This window comes from Ranitomeya variabilis, chromosome 4 (genome assembly GCF_051348905.1).
Source record: "Ranitomeya variabilis isolate aRanVar5 chromosome 4, aRanVar5.hap1, whole genome shotgun sequence".
Lineage (NCBI taxonomy): Eukaryota > Metazoa > Chordata > Amphibia > Anura > Dendrobatidae > Ranitomeya > Ranitomeya variabilis.
In genome coordinates this window covers 456417568-456434577 of record NC_135235.1, presented here as the reverse complement: position 1 = coordinate 456434577, position 17010 = coordinate 456417568, and the positions used below count along the sequence as shown (strand labels likewise).

General features: G+C 42.3%; 1 protein-coding gene across 4 annotated transcripts in view; it reads right to left on the bottom strand.

Annotated features, from left to right (window-relative positions):
• Window positions 1-17010, bottom strand: part of RPRD1B (regulation of nuclear pre-mRNA domain containing 1B) — a 108905-nt gene that overhangs the window by 13765 nt on the left and 78130 nt on the right. For 2 of the 4 annotated variants that reach the window (XM_077251615.1, XM_077251616.1), the window contains 3 exons: window positions 2388-2514; window positions 2016-2191; window positions 785-1105 (listed from right to left, as the gene is read on the bottom strand). In XM_077251615.1, coding sequence (XP_077107730.1) covers window positions 1004-1105; window positions 2016-2191; window positions 2388-2514 — 405 coding nt within the window. In that variant the 3' untranslated portion in view covers window positions 785-1003. Of the gene's footprint in view, window positions 1-784; window positions 1106-2015; window positions 2192-2387; window positions 2515-17010 lie in introns of those variants that run through there. The other 2 variants (XM_077251613.1, XM_077251614.1) reach the window with 1 other exon arrangement.

The window sequence follows — 17010 nt, the reverse complement described above, 5'->3', positions numbered from 1 at the left end:
ACAACATGGTGCCTACAGACTGGACTGCCTGTTCATGGCGACAGGTTCCCTTTAAGGTCTCTAATTCTACCTTACACTCATGAAGGTACATTGATGCCATAGGCTTCTCCTACGCACGCCATAACTGGGGTCCAGGTATTGAATACAGGAGGATGGAATAACCTAAAGGTTAGGTGTTGAGGTGAGAGTCAGTCTGGTATAAGTCAGTAAAATGAGATCAATATAGTCTTCTAGCCTGCTAATCAAACATTCAAGGGGCTGAAGGAGTGCATAATCTTAACTCATTGATAAAAATGTCTCTGTCTACGTGCCCTTTACACTTGACCTCACTACTGTATAACTAAAAGCAACATATAATGTATCCGATCCAACAGCTTTTAAAGGACATTTACTCCATAAAAAGCAGAGGTAGCTGATTAACTTGCAGTTTTTGGTAAGCCTGTGACATCCTCACATCCAGTCAGTGGTTAGTGAAGGGTTAGCTGGGCTCCTTGGCCTACACTGTACCTTTTGTGATGTCTAAGTTATTAGTCAGACCACCACAAACAAACTCCAGCTTCCCTCTACTTTCCCACCAGTTGTCATCTCATCACATGTGGTATGTTTCTGCTGGGAACCGAAGTCTCAGACTCCGCCGAGCAGCGTGTCCCCTGGGCAAGGTGATATTCCGGCGTCGTTCTTCACAGTCATCCATCCAGCTCCATGTAAACACTAAGCACATTGGATTGTGACATTTATACTTGGTTGTTTTAAGGGCTTTTTTAACAAATTCAATGCTGTCATTAGTTTACAAATGTCTACATTTTATTTAAACATCAGCTACAACATTCATACTTAAAGAAGCACGCCTTGATATGTTCATCCATGAAGCCCACCTAAACATCATACTCTGCTCTCCTCATATATAGCGTATTTTTGTCCATGTAGTTCAGCCTCCTGTTTTCTTCTCTTCAGACTCCATATTAATTCCTAGCTCTTGTCCTGCATTGCATTCCTTTATGATCTAAATCCCATGAGGCATCATCAAAAAATTACATAACCAGTTAGAGCGAATACCATCTCTGCCTACTGAGAGGACAAGGACTCCTCTTCCTTCAATTTGTCCCTACAATAAACGAATATATTATAAGTATACAGTAATAGATGGTAAAATGTGATTGCCTACATTAGGACTGTGTAACAGAAGCTGTGTAATCATCATTAGTAACAGTGATAGAAGTTTGATTCTTCCTGTGGCGAAACTGTGTGGTGAAAGCTAGGTCATCATATTATGCACAAAGTATAGTTACTGAGAGGGCGACCAAGAGACCACATGACATAACTGAACAGAAGTATACAATAATTTCTCAAATAGAAAGGAAGAACAGAATACTAAAGAAAGAATGAATAAAAAAAAACAAATTTGGAATATTGCTTGAAAAGATATGTCTGTTTTTGTTTGGTGGAGTTGAAAATATACCATTAAAAGCTTCATGTTACCACTTTTTTGCTGCAATGTACACTTTTGAAGTCATTTATCATCTGACTACTTATTAGTTATGTCACTTACAACAATGTCACTAGGTCAAAATGTTTGTGGTTATTATTTATTATCTTAAATAAAAGTGTAATTTTAATTATGCAAACGCATACATTATGCAACCCATCATTTAGAATGCATTACGTAATTCTTGTGCACATGATGTGCTTTTTTCCGCGAAAAAAAACACATCGCAGTAAAAAAACGCAGCATGTTCACTAATTTTGCGGATTTTTTGCGCTTTTCCTGCTATTTAATGCATTGGGAAGCTCCGGAAAAAACACGTCAAACGTGCAAAAAACACGTAAAAAATGCAAAAAAGGCGTCAAAAACGCATGCAGATTTCTTGTAGAAAATGTCCGGTTTTGCTACCTATGCTGCGATATTCTTGAATCCTGATGAAGGCCATTGTGTTATAATAGCGTTCTTCAAAATACCGAAAACCCTGGTGGAAACCCTTCCCAGTGAAAGGCCGAGCTCACAGGGGCACCCTTACCTCCAGCTTCTTCTCCTTGTTGCTCAGGGCCTCTTTTTGACTCTGTGTGTACTCCATTAGCATTCGCGCCAGCTGCCTTCGATCATCTAATTCTGCTGCCAGTCGCCCATTATACTCTGCCAGCAGCAGACAGGCCTCATCTACAGTTTTGGAAAGACGCTCTGCTGCTTCTTTATCTGAAAAATACAAATTTACCAAGTTGTTATCTCCAATCAAGAGACTATATTGCTATATCCATATTAGTTCTGGCAGCATGGCGCGGTGCTCCGGCATCATGGAGGCCAGACATCTGCCTAAAAGTCCCATGCATAAACTGACAGATACTAGCGGATACCAAGCATCCGGAGTTGCAAGCCAGACAGATGGTCTCACCTGTGATCTTTTCCAGTAAGGATACATCCTGAACTTCCTGCGGAAGGGATGCAATCTTCTGTCTAACGGTGGCATCTCCAGAAGCAGCGTTCTCCAGATCCTGCAGAGCTTTAATGAGATCTTCAGTCTACAAGGGACAAAAAATGCGCACCGGATAAAAGATACAGAAGGAAGCATGTATCCAAGATCCAAACTACCTCAATTATTCATAAAAAGACTCAAATCAATTGCATTTAAATCTGGCTAAAATTCACTGTCTGAAATGGAGACTAATGAGATCTATGCACACTCCGCTCACAGCCATGATGTATTATTTAAGCAGTAAATCCATTTTATCTCCAGCAAAACGTGCATTTTGTCACCGCCATGAATCATTTACATTTTTTTTTATAATTTCACATCTACAAGCAATCTTTCCAACACATCTACAAACACATTTAAGACGAAACGGGAAACCTTACGCTGAAAATACATCACCGGTTTGACACAGATTTCTCTGTCAGGAGTTTTAATTGGCACCTGGCAAATGTACTGGAGCTGCAGAACAAATGTGTGACCTATGAAACGTGTACACAGGTACTTATGTGTGAAATGGTGACGGCGGGTACAAAACCTGCATTGTGGGAGAAACCCATGGCCCAGATCCAGCCTCGGACTGGGCCCACCAGAGAAAATCATTCTAGGGGCCCACTATGTAGCTACATAGAAATAAATACAAGACCACCAATTATTCCGTCAAACACGCTAATACCAGGACATAAGGTAGTGCACGTCTTAATGACATAGCAGGGGTTGGCGTCCACATTTTGGTGCAAACGCAAAGATAAATGTTCCCAGGTGTTTATTAACCACTAAGCCAATGTGTTACAGGATGGGATTTTAGGACATCTCATCCATACGCTGAGAAAATCCACGACGTGAATTGACCGACGAAGATGTAACATGAACAATGTGTCAATTTATGCTGCGGATATTCACTACCGATTTCATCCTTTGCAATACAAAGGATCAGGTCAGTGGTAAAGGTGCGACATTACATAGCAGTAAATGCAGCAATATCTGCACAATATCTGTGTGGATATTTCCATTGTAGAAATTCTGCAGCACATATATTACGTGAATGTCCCCTCTCATAGTGGTGGGGGTCCTAAATCACTTATGTATGACACTGGAGTAATATTGAAAGAGCTTTCCCTCACATCCCCCATACACTTTACAGAAATCTCTCTGCCATCTATAAAAGGCAATATCTTTTTATGAAGGGCCTCATTTTCTTAGAAGTAGGGGAAGAAAAGTTTTAGTCAGGGGTGATACAAGGGGAGAGTGGCTCAGTCATGGGTGATAAAGGAGGAGGTGGCGCAGACAGGAGGGATGCAGGAAAGGGGGCTCAGTCTGTTAGGGTGATACAGAGGGAGGGGATGCAGTTAGTCAGGGGTGATACAGGGAGTGAGGGTTAAGCAGGGGTGATATAAGGAGAGGGGGCTCAGTCAGTCAGGGGTAATACAGAGGGGAGAGGGGCTCAGACAGGGTGATACAGAGGGAGGGGGTGCAGTCAGTCAGGGGTGATAGAGGGGGAGGTGGTGCAGTCAGTCAGGGGTGATAAAGGGGGAGGTGGTGCAGTCAGTCAGGGGTGATAGAGGGGGAGGTGGTGCAGTCAGTCAGGGGTGATAAAGGGGGAGGTGGTGCAGTCAGTCAGGGGTGATAGAGGGGGAGGTGGTGCAGTCAGTCAGGGGTGATAGAGGGGGAGGTGGTGCAGTCAGTCAGGGGTGATAAAGGGGGAGGTGGTGCAGTCAGTCAGGGGTGATAGAGGGGGAGGTGGTGCAGTCAGTCAGGGGTGATAGAGGGGGAGGTGGTGCAGTCAGTCAGGGGTGATAAAGGGGGAGGTGGTGCAGTCAGTCAGGGGTGATAGAGGGGGAGGTGGTGCAGTCAGTCAGGGGTGATAAAGGGGGAGGTGGTGCAGTCAGTCAGGGGTGATAAAGGGGGAGGTGGTGCAGTCAGTCAGGGGTGATAGAGGGGGAGGTGGTGCAGTCAGTCAGGGGTGATAGAGGGGGAGGTGGTGCAGTCAGTCAGGGGTGATAGAGGGGGAGGTGGTGCAGTCAGTCAGGGGTGATAGAGGGGGAGGTGGTGCAGTCAGTCAGGGGTGATAAAGGGGGAGGTGGTGCAGTCAGTCAGGGGTGATAGAGGGGGAGGTGGTGCAGTCAGTCAGGGGTGATAGAGGGGGAGGTGGTGCAGTCAGTCAGGGGTGATAAAGGGGGAGGTGGTGCAGTCAGTCAGGGGTGATAGAGGGGGAGGTGGTGCAGTCAGTCAGGGGTGATAGAGGGGGAGGTGGTGCAGTCAGTCAGGGGTGATACAGGAGGAGAGGGGCTCAGTCAGGGGTGCTGAGGGGGAGGGGAGCATGTGTTATAGATGACAGCACAGCTTGTTACCTGAGCTGTGTTGTACAGCTGGGGAGAAGAGAGCACAATCAAAGCTAACACTGATTGGCTACGCTGCAGCCAATCAGAGTTAGCCTTATATTGCACCGCTCTCCCTGCTTGTTCAACGCAGGGAAGAGAGGTGACCTAAAAAGTTATCAGAACGCAAGAGCGCCGTTACTAATCAAGAGCCGCAGTCTGCAGCAGGCGAGCGCGTCAGCTGTGTTATCAGTGACGCGTGCACTACTCTCTGACTAGCTCTGAGAGGAGCCTCAAGTAGTGATGTACACGCTGGGAGGACGTCCTGCTCGTGGCTCCTCCCAGAGATAGAGAGCAGTGCGGGCGTCACTGATAACACAGCTGACATGCTTGACTGCTGCAGACTGTGGCACACTATTTCTAAGTAACAGAGCGCTCTTGCGCCCTGATGGCTTTTTATGTCACTGCTCCGCCCAGTAAGACAAGAGGGGACAGCGGTCGGTATGTGAACTGCTGGCACACGTGACTTATGTTCACTGTGCCAGTAGATCTCAGTGCCTGGGACCACAGGAGAATCCTCCAGCCCTCCGGTGGGTCAGTCCGACCCTGCCCAGTTCTAAGGTTTAAAGGGAACCTGTCACCCCCAAAATCGAAGGTGAGCTAAGCCCACCAGCATCAGGGGCTTATCTACAGCATTCTGTAATGCTGTAGATAAGCCCCTGATGTATCCTGAAAGATGAGAAAAAGAGATTAGATTATACTCACCCAGGGGCGGTCCCGGACCAGTTCTGGTCCGATGGGCGTCGTGGTCTGGTCCGGGGCCTCCCATCTTCTTACAATGAAGTTCTCTTCTTGTATTCACGCTTCATGCTCCGGCGTACTTTGTCTGCCCTGTTGAGGGCAGAGCAAAGTACTGCAGTGCGCAGGCGTCGGGAAAGGTCAGAGAGGCCCGGGCACCTGCACACTGCAGTACTTTGCTCTGCCCTCAACAGGGCAAAGTACGCCTGCACCGGAGCCGCAGCGTGAAGAGAAGAAGAGAATGTCATCGTAAGAAGATGGGAGGCCCCGGACCTCGACGCTCATCGGACCAGAACCGGACCGGGACTTCCCCCTGGGTGAGTATAATCTAACCTCTTTTTCTCATCTATCAGGTTACATCGGGGGCTTATGTACAGAATTCCAGAATGCTGTAGATAAGCCCCTGATGCTGATGGGCTTAGCTCACCTTCGATTTTGGGGGTGACAGGTTCCCTTTAAAGAGCAAGTCTTTCAGTTATTTCAGATGAATAAAGAAAATACTTTTAATAATACTTTTACAATATTCTGTAAAATCTAACAAATACATTGAAACTTGGGTTGAAGGGTTTGTCCACTACTAGGACAACCCCTTATTGATCAAAATGTTTAGCCCCAATAATATAATAAAGCCTACACCCACCCACCTATACTCTCCTCCTATGCCGTGGGAATGGCGTCGGCATAAGAGGGGATTATAGGCTTTATTATGTTATCGGGGCCAAGTGAGGAGTATGAGAAGAAGTCGTCCAAGTAGTGAACATCTTCTTTAAGGAATAACGGTGAGAAAAATTATAGGGTCAGCTTAGAGAAACGGACATTTAACTAACTTCCGGTAACTCTCCCATGACATCATTACTAAAACATTCCTTCACTAGAAATGGTCTGCTAACAACAGACCAGTCCCTAATCTCCCATTCATCTCTAAACTTCTGGAATGCATGGTCCACGCTACTCTAATCCACTATTTACTCAGATAACGCTTTTCTTGACACGTTAGAATCCGATTTCCGCTCTTTGCACTCTCCATAAACTGCCCTTACTTAAGGCTCCAATGATCATGGAGTGTATGCTACACTCGTTCAGCCTCAATGATATTGCTTTTTCTTAGTTCTCCTACTTCTCACACTGCTCTTTTAAGGCTGTGTGCACACGTTGAAGATTTTTCGCATTTTTTTCAAGTTTTTTCGCTATAAAACGTGAAAAAACCACATACATTATGCATCCCATCATTTAAAATGCATTCCGCAATTTTTGTGCACATGATCCGTTTTTTTCCGCGAAAAAACCTCATCGCGGTAAAAAATGCAGCATGTTCATTAAATTTGCAGATTTTTTGCGGATTTCCCACTATATTATTGCATTGGGAACCTCCTGAAAAATCAGAAAAAAACGCACCAAAAACGTGCAAAAAACACATGTGGATTTCTTGCAGAAAATGTCCTGTTTTGCTCAGGAAATTTCTGCAAGAAATCCTGAAGATGTGCACATAGCCTTAGTGTATCAATTGGTGGCTCTTCTTCTTTTAGCTATGACATTTTATGGGGCTGTTCACGTCTGATTTTTTAACATTGAAAAAAAAAAAGAAAAACATGTACTATTATGATCAGAGTTTCAGATCAAAATCAGAAATGCAAATCTATGGGTCCGTGAAAAAAATAAATTGACTGCACTTGGATGACATAGGTTCAATTTTCACAAACTGACAGGATGGAGAATGTGGAAAAACGTTGTTCTTTTTTTCCTCGCTCCACAGCCGAGAAACATTGATGCCACTCTGATCAAACTCTGATCTTAATAATCGGACCGTTTATCTCAGATGTGGAGAAAACAGTCGTTTGCCACTATCCATAATTTTGGGGTTCCCACAGTCCTTACTGGAAATCTAGCTGAAGATTTGTCTTTCAGTAGCACCTTCATGCTGATGACACCCAATTATACACTTCTCATGACTCTTCCCCCCCCTTCCCCCACCATAACGGTGCTCTACTTAAGAGGAATAATGACCATTGTCCACTCTCTCAAACTTTAGGTTTTCCCTCTCTCAGAAACGGACACTTTCCAAAATTGAACTTCTAAGTTTCTTCCCTCCATTAAACTAGTGTAGGGATTCACTATCTCAGGTAATGCGGGTGCAAACAAGTGCAGTTTTATTACTTTCCTAAAACTCCAAGAGATTGAAAACCAAAACAGCCTCGTCTGGGCACAAAGGTATAACAGAAAATGAACAGTTCACATTGCAAGCACATAAATGTTAGTCTGGGCTCACCCAAACAGATTACAGTCCTTTCTCCAGGAGTAAACTCTACTCCAATAAGAGGTACGATCCCTTACCAGTGTTGATATCACCTTCAGCCTGAGCTCCAGCACCAAACAGAAGTATTCCACTTCATGCACAGTTCACGTTAAACAGGCTACAGCTTTCACACGTTTCTCTGAAGGTCCATCACACAGACTACTTAGCTTTCCTAATCTCCATTCAGAGAGAGACTCTGGCAGGTTTCTCCCTCAACTAAAGTTCACATTTTGTCTGGTCATCCACCAGTTTCAGCACACTCGACTTTGCTCAACATACAGCAAACTAACACAAGTAGTGAACAAAGTTAGTCAGGAGCATCTAATCAAAACGTGCAGTGCTAGGATTTAACCCAGTCCTACCTGGCTTTGCAACTCTACCTATACCTGTGTGACTTACAAGCAGCACACGCACGGTCTTGGGGTTATATTTAAATCAGAACTTTTCTTCACTTCTGATCGGCAATCATTCACTCGTTCATATCACCTGCACCTCAAAAACATCTCCAAAATCCAACCTTTTTGTACCTTTGAAACAGTAAAAATTCTTAATGTTGGCTCTTATTTATTCTCATCTGGACTACTGCAACTCTCTATTAATTGGTCTTCCTCTCACTAAACTATCGACTCTACAATCTATCCTAAATGCAGCAGCCAAGCTCATTTCTGTCCAGCCTCTACACTGATGCCTCTGTCCTGTGCCAGTCTTTGCACTGGTTGTCCATATGCTACAGAAAACAACATAAAATCCACAGTTCTGCACTAACTAACCTTTGTCTATCACTTTATCTGTTATGTATGTTCTGCTAATGTTATAAAACAAAATTGATATCCTCCATAATCCAGACCTTCTACTTCCATCTCCAAGACGTTTCTTGTTCTGACTGGTTCTCTTGAATGCACTACCCCCCTAAACAATATGGTTGATTCCCAGTATCCACAGTTTTACGTGTGCCCAAAAAACACATCTCTTTAGACAGGCTTATCACATTGCCTCACTAACCTAACTGTTCTCAGTTCTCCAGTTATCCAATTTCGGAAGGATCTGGTGCCTTCTATCATCTCTTTGTATACATTTCACCTGAAAGTATATGGATACTGGCTGATAACTGGTTTATGCAGATTTAAAGACCCTTATTTATCATGAAGATGATAGGACCATGCACTACAAGCACTCTTGTGAGCAGGGTCCTCACACCTCGTTTTAACTGTTTAATTATGTATTACTCTAATGTTTGATATTGTTTGCACTTAATTGTACAGCGCTTCCGAATAAGTTGGCTTTATATAAATAAAAATTATTACTAAAGAGAACTTATCACCAGTCTAACGCTGCCCTATTTATTTAAAAAAAGATCATACAGCACAAGACTGCTGATTATTCTTAACACTCATCAACAAAAGTAGTCAGAAGGATTTCTAATGTATCCTAAAGGATCCAACTTTCTAACAAAAGTTGGGTCTGGGTTTTGGGATCCCTTAACACTCTGCGACCCTCCTCGCTGAGAAAGCACCATGGTATGTGTTCCAAAAAGTGAGAACATTGACTGCCAATATCTCCTCCTAGCCTAAATAAGATCCAGCCACTGGGGTCAAGTATGGCGGACCATATAGATATCATGCAATTTATAGTTGTCTACTAATGAGGATAAAAAAAAGTGCTTACTGTACAGAGTTTGTATCAAAACTTGTATGATGCGCCCAATTTATTAAAAAGCAAGCGCCCCTTACTCCAGCAGTGCATTCATTAAGACTGGCAAACAAAACACTAGTCTTAAAAGAATTGTTCAGGCTTAGCACAAAAGTCTTGCAGACTTGTGAATTTTCAGATCGCACGCATTCACAAGTGCTAGCAGCGAAAAGGAGCGCTCATGTGATTGCGATTATGTGACATCCATATTCCAGGTCACATTCAGACTAGACGTGCATGGCCTTGCTCAGCTAATTTGTATTCTCTGCTATAAAACACTGCATGCATGAATTTCATACGTTACCAACGCGTTTCAAGCTGATCTACTGCTCACTTGTCAACAAGAGGACCAAGTGATCCTCTGTTATGGACAATAATTTAAAAAAACACCCGAAAATACTCTGCCAACTGCTTCATTTTGGTGGTCCCATATTTCAGACACTTTAGTCAGTAAATAACCTAATGTAAATAACAAAATACATAAATGGAATTGTTCACATGATGAAAAAAACAACTGATCAGATAATGGCGATAAATCAAGCATCTATGAACAGAAGCAGTTGTAGAACAGGTCCAAGAAATCCTAGTTTATAGATAGCATTAACGTTCGAGATTAGGGGATAAAATACACAACATGATAGTAAAAAGCAGAAAATGGAGATAACAAAAGAATGGACACTTGTAAAACACTACAGCGGTCTACAGGGTCAGTACAGAAGGGAGGACAGGACCCAGCGGCTTTGTGTTCAATGCAGCATGTAGGCATTTGTATTTCACCACGACAGGTAATTAATCTCACTTTATTAGTCCCAATGTACCCACAAATCATCATCAGCTCAGGTAGTCAGGTGTCTATGCCCGACACAGAGCTGCACACTGAATATATCCATCCTATGCGGCTACTAATCCTAGAGACCCAAAAGAGATGTGTGTCACCGACATGAGCGGTGGCAGAGGTGTATCTAGGTTTTCCGGATCCCAGGGCAAGAATTCAGTTTGACGCAAAACATGTACATATGAGATTTGCACACTTACACCATGTTCACATGTTGCGGTTTTGCTGCATTTTTTTCTGCAGGCAGACCTGATTTCTTGGCAGTAAAGATGCTGCTTACAAAAAGCAGGTTTTGCTGTGTTATTGCCAGGTACGTTTGTCTGTTGTGCATGCTGATAAAGGTTAGGGCACAAAAAAAACCGATGCAACTTCTTAAGGTTTTTGCACTAAAAATGCAGCAAAACCCAATACCTGAGTTTTTTGCTGCATTTTTGCACTTACTCATTGCTTTGTATGTGCTGCAAAAAACGCTGAAAGAAGTGACATGCTGCAGTTATCAAAAACGCAGCAGTTTTCCAAATCAGTCAGGAAAAAAACACAATGTGTGGCATGAGACTTCTGATATGTCATGGCTTTTGCTGGAACTGTAGCACAAGAATGCAATTTGTATACTTTTGGCCACGTTCAGACTAGACGTATCTGGCCTTGCTCAATTCATTTTCATTGATTGAGGCCATGCATGTCTAATCAGCATGTGACCGCATGTATGCATATCACATACTTCCAGTTGTGTGAGCTCCCACTATCACTGCCAGCACCAGAGAATCCTGACAGCGTGCAGAGTGCACGGTGAGAATTCAGAAGAACCACCAGCAGTCCAGAAATACATCACTAACCCCACCCCCCAATAGTACAGAACCAACAGAAGTACAGAAATACAGGTGCTTCCGACAAAATTATATCATCAAAAAGTTAATTTATTTAAGTTCTTCAATATAAAAAGTGAAACTCATATTATATAGAGTCATTACAAACAGAGTTATCTATTTCACGTGTTTATTTCTGTTAATGTTGTTGATTATGGCTTACAGCCAATGAAAATGCAGAAAGCACTATCTCAGTAAATTAGAATACTTTATAACACCACCTTGAAAAATGATTTTAAAATCCGAAATGCTGGCCTACTGAAATGCATCAATGCGGCGTGGCATGGAGGCGACCAGCCTGTGGCACTGCTGAGGTGTTATGGAAGCCCAGGTTGCTTTGATAGAAGCCTTCAGCTCGTCTGCATTGTTGGGTCTGGTGTCTCATCTTCTTCCTGACAATACTTCATAGATTCTCTATAGGGTTATGGTCAGGTAAGTTTGCTGGCCAATCAAGCACAGTGATACTGTTGTTTTTAAACCAGGTATTGGTAGGTTTGGCAGTGTGGAGAGGTGCCAAGTCCTGCTGGAGAATGAAATTTCCATCTCCAAAAAGCTTGACGGCAGAGGGGAGCATGACGTGCTCTACAATTTCCTGGTAGACAGGTGCGCTAACTTTGGTCTTGATAAAACACATTGGACCTACACCAGCAGATGACATGGCTCCCCAAACCATCACTGATTGTGGAAACTTCACACTAGACCTCAAGCAGCTCTCCACTCTGCCTCCAGACTCTGGGACCTTGATTTCCAAATTAAAAGCAAAATTTACTTTCATATGAAAACAACATCTTGGACCACTGAGCAACAGTGACTATGCCACCAATAAGGTATATGAATGGGGGCAGTGGGAGAATGTCAACAGGACTACTAAATCTATTTCGAAACGCAGCCAGGCTCATCATAGACAGGCAGCAGCCAAATCGCACGTGAACTTTACTTCCTCCGATCCAGAATCATCGGACAATAACCCCAGTATGTCAGATATATCTTCAAATGACACGGTCAATGTTGGAAGAAAGAAGTTTTTTCGCCATTCAAAAAACGCCAAAGGCGTGGTGGCAGGAAACACCACAGAATATCAAGGAGTTACCACACGCCACAGGAAACGTCTATTCAAATAAATAACAATGACAACGTTTTGAATCTGTCCTCCAAATGTTTAACTCATGACCAAATCTCGGTTTTGTCCCTGGGTTTGAATTTTGTCCCAAATCAGACATTTGATCTTTTCACCACCTTGCTTGATATTAACAAATTCATCCGCAATCTCACTGTTAAAAAACATCTTTTGAATCATGAAGAAAATAATGCGGATCATGAGCAGGATAATACTAATATTGGACATGTTAATGAATATCGAGGTATGGATTTTTCGGAACAAGTTTCATTAATTGCTCTGCAATCTCTGACTGAGGATGACATTTCCAATCGTATCAGTATTGATCAATCTCAAAATCTTGCTATTAAAAATCCTTACTTCTATCCCATTCAAACCAGATCCGAATGTATGGATCGATTTCAGGAAGTATTAGAACGAGAATTGAAAATTCTTAACGACATCATTTCCAACAAAATTAAATTCAATAGTAATTTTTCACGCAAACAGTGGGACGCATTTACAACAACTACAGGATATGAAGGATATTGTAATTAAAATGTCCGATAAAGGAGGAATGGTAGTTTGGTTGAATGCTGCGGATTATCACATGAAAATTATGGAACTTCTGTCTGATTCATCCACGTATATTGAACTCAATAAAAACCCGTCGTGTGAATTTAAAAACAAAGCAGATTTTATCATCGAGGAAGGTTGTAAATTGGGAGTCTTGACCAAAAAACAATCAGAATATTTAATTGTACAGGATCCTGTTTGTCCGATTCTACACGGACTGCCAAAAATACATAAAAATGAAGCCATTCCCCCTATGAGACCCATAGTTTCGGGGATAGGTTCAGCCAATGAACACTTGTGCGAATGGATTGATTCCCTGTTACAACCCCTGGTGGGCAGAATTCCAGGGTATATCAAGGATTCAAAAGAAGTACTTGACATTCGATTTACGTTCAGATATGACAAAAGCCAAATTAATTTTTTAGATTTGAATCTGAGCGGTGTTGCTGACCAAATTATTGAAACCAAAACCCCCCATAAATCACTTAGTGGCAATACAATACTTCATGCCAACAGTGGTCACCCAAGGCACACCATCCAATCTATTCCTGTCGGTGAGTTTACCAGAGTCAAACGTAATTGCAGCAATGGTGATGTCTTAAAAGATGAAATTGATATGGTGTCAAGGAAATTGAAACAAAGAAATTATCCTCATTGGACGTTAAACAGAGCACGGAAAATTGTTGATCATAAAGCGCGAAAAAAACTGATCACATCGGAAGCAGCATTGGTGTCCCCATCAATTTCAGTAGATGTACACAAAAAACCTTTTATATGTTTGCAATTCAGTCCTCAGTTCAACATAATCAAGGGTATTGTTAATACATTTTTGCCCATTCTATATGAGGATGATAGTTTGGCCCAGATTTTAAGGATGGGAATTAATGTGATACCCAGAAGAGATGTAACTATTGGTAAAAGAATCTCACCGATTCTGTTTGGTGCAAACAAAAGCAGGAACAGAACATGGCTGGATTGCACTGGTTTCTATAAATGTGGCAGCAATAAGTGCAGCACTTGTGTTCATGCACTTGTCACCAAAACATTCAATGACTCTGAGAATCGCAAGAGCTTTAATATTAAGCAATATATAAATTGCAACACCACTTTTGTAGTGTACAAGATTGATTGCACTATGTGTCATTTGTGTTACATTGGGTGCACTTCTCGTAAATCGAAGAAACGTATATATGAACACTTATATAAGTAATGCAGGAGACTCTAGTCGCACAGTATCGGCTGCGTCTAGACACTTTATAACTCAGCACGCTGGCAGTGCCAAACATCTTCGTGCATATGGCATAGAACGTGTTAACAAATCTCCACGTGGTGGGAACATTAAGAGATCACTTTTTATGCGTGAAGCCTATTGGATCTATTGTTTGAATACCCGGTTTCCAGCCGGTCTCAATAAGCGCAATGAACTGATGTACCATTACTAATATCAGCTTATCTTGAGTATATTTTTTGTCTATACTGTTTTTATTCAGTTTGTATTTTGAGTCAAATGTATTTAATTGTGTTTTTTTATGGTTAAGTTCCTTACCAACAGGACCTTTACATATCATGTGACTGATTGGCAATTGCTTATTGGTTAATGGTGGCTATTTAATGTGGACACATTCGTGTGTATTTAGCTCTGATAAAGATCTGTAAAGATCGAAACGCATTGCTCGTTTCCCGCTGTGCTCTGGAGAGCTGTATAGCCCTTGCTTTTATAATGGAATAATAAAGTACCAAGTTTTAATTCAAGCATCTGGAGCTGGAACAAACCCTTTTTTTTTTCGTCTTCTCTATTGCAACTACGTAGATCAACGTGGAAGTTCCGTGCACCTGCTGTGGCTGCCTGGTGAGCTGGTTTTTTCTTTGTTTTTCACATCAACTGTAATACCAGCTCAAACCCATATACATATGTATCGCATGAACATACCACTTCCATTACATCCTTAACAATGGTGAGGAGTAGAGATGAGCGAATTTGATCAGGTCAGGGCTTATTAGACAAGCTATAGCACTTACCGAATAAGGTGCAGAGGGAACCCGGCTTCCTGGATCGCGCCGGCTGATCAGCTGTTTGGCTCCTCAGTTGCCTGTTTGTTGGGCTCTCCATGCATGTGTCATGACCGTTACACAGCCGCGACACATGTAGCTGCGGAGCCAAACAGCTGGCGTGATCCAGGAAGCCGGGCACCCTCTGCAGCTTATTCAGCGATATTGGCGTGGGATTTATACTACATACATATTCTAGAATACCCGATGTGTTAGAATCGGTCCACCATCTAGTATATATATATATATATATATATATATATATATATATATATATATATATATATATATATTGGAACAGCACCGAACACGGTACCCTAAAGTGCACACATCCCCAGCCAGCAATCTCAGAAGGCTCCTTGCCATAGTAGAAAAAAAAGGGGGAAACAGCACAGCAGACTGTGGCCATTTGGGCAATAAACATCTTTTTTTTTTCCCCCTGGAAGTCTGCTGTGCTGTTTCCCCCTTTTTTTTCTACTCTCTCTCTATATCTATCTATCACGGTACATACATACATACATACATACATACGCACACACGCATGCATAAAGCTCTGGCAAAAATTAAGAGACAATTGCAACATTTTCAGTTTGCCTGATTTTTCTCTTTATAGGTATATTTTTGAGTAAAATGTTCTTTTATTCTATAAACTACTGACAACATGTGTCCGAAGCTCCAAGCAATACATTTTGTGTTTATTTTCTGAAAGTGAGAAATAGTCAAAATAACTAAAAAAAAAATGCAGTGCTTGCAGGCCTCAAATAATGCAAAAAAAACCCAAACAAGTTCAGAATCATTTAGAAACAACAATACTAATGTTTTAACTCAGGAGGAGTTCAGAAATCAATATTTTGTGGAAGAACCATGATTATTAATCACAGCTTTCATGTGTCTTGGCATGCTTTCCACCAGTCTTTCACACTGCTTTTGGGTGACCTTATTCCACTCCTGGTACAAAAATGTAAGCAGTTCTTCTTAGTTTGATGGCTTGTGACTATCCATCTTCCTCTTGATTACATTCCAGAGGTTTTCAATGGGTTTTCAGGTCTGGATATTGGGCTGGCCATGACTGGGTTTTGATGTGGTGGTCCTTCATCCACACCTTGATTGACCTAGCTGAGTGGCATAGCGCATTGTCCTGCTGGAAAAACCAGTCCTCAGAGTTGGGGAACATTGCCTGAGCAGAAGGAATCAACTGTTTTTCCAGGATAACCTTGTATGCGGCGTGAATTGGGCAGGTTAATCTTTGCCAAGGACGTATGAATCAAGCCGCATACAAGGTTATACAAGGTAAGGTTATTCAAAAGGGATTATGAATAAGGAAGGCTATCACTCCATTTTGCAACACCATGCCATACCCTGTGGACAGCGCTTGATTGGAGCCAATTTCATCCTACAACAGGACAATGACCCAAAAGACATCTCCAAATTATGCAAGAACTATTTAGGGAAGAAGCAGGCAGCTGGTATTCTATCTGTAATGGAGTGGCCAGCGCAGTCACTAGATCTCAAAGCCATTGAGCTGTTGTGGGAGCAGCTTGGCCGTATGGTACGCAAAAAGTTCCCATCAAGCCAAACCAACTTGTAGCAGGGGCTTCTGGAAGCATGGAGTGAAATATCTCCAGATTACCTCAGGAAATTAACTGCTAGAATGCCAAAGGTCTGCAATGCTGGAATTGTTGCAAAGGGAGCATTCTTTGACAAAAGTAAAAAGTTTGAAGGAAAAAATTATTACCGTATTTTTTGGCATATAAGACGACCCCCCCAACTTTTCCATTTAAAATATAGAGTTTGGGATATACTCGCCATATAAGTCGGGGGATATCTTATACGGCGTATGCAGAGCTCTGAGGTCGCCGCATATGGAGCAGGGAGCGGTCCCAGATGGTTCCCAGGGTCTGGAGGAGAGGAGACTCTCCTTCAGGCCCTGGGATCCATATTCATGTATAAAAAAAAAAAAAAAAAGAATAATAAAAAAAAAATTTGGGATATACTTACCTCCTGAAGGCCCCCAGAGTTCTCCCGACT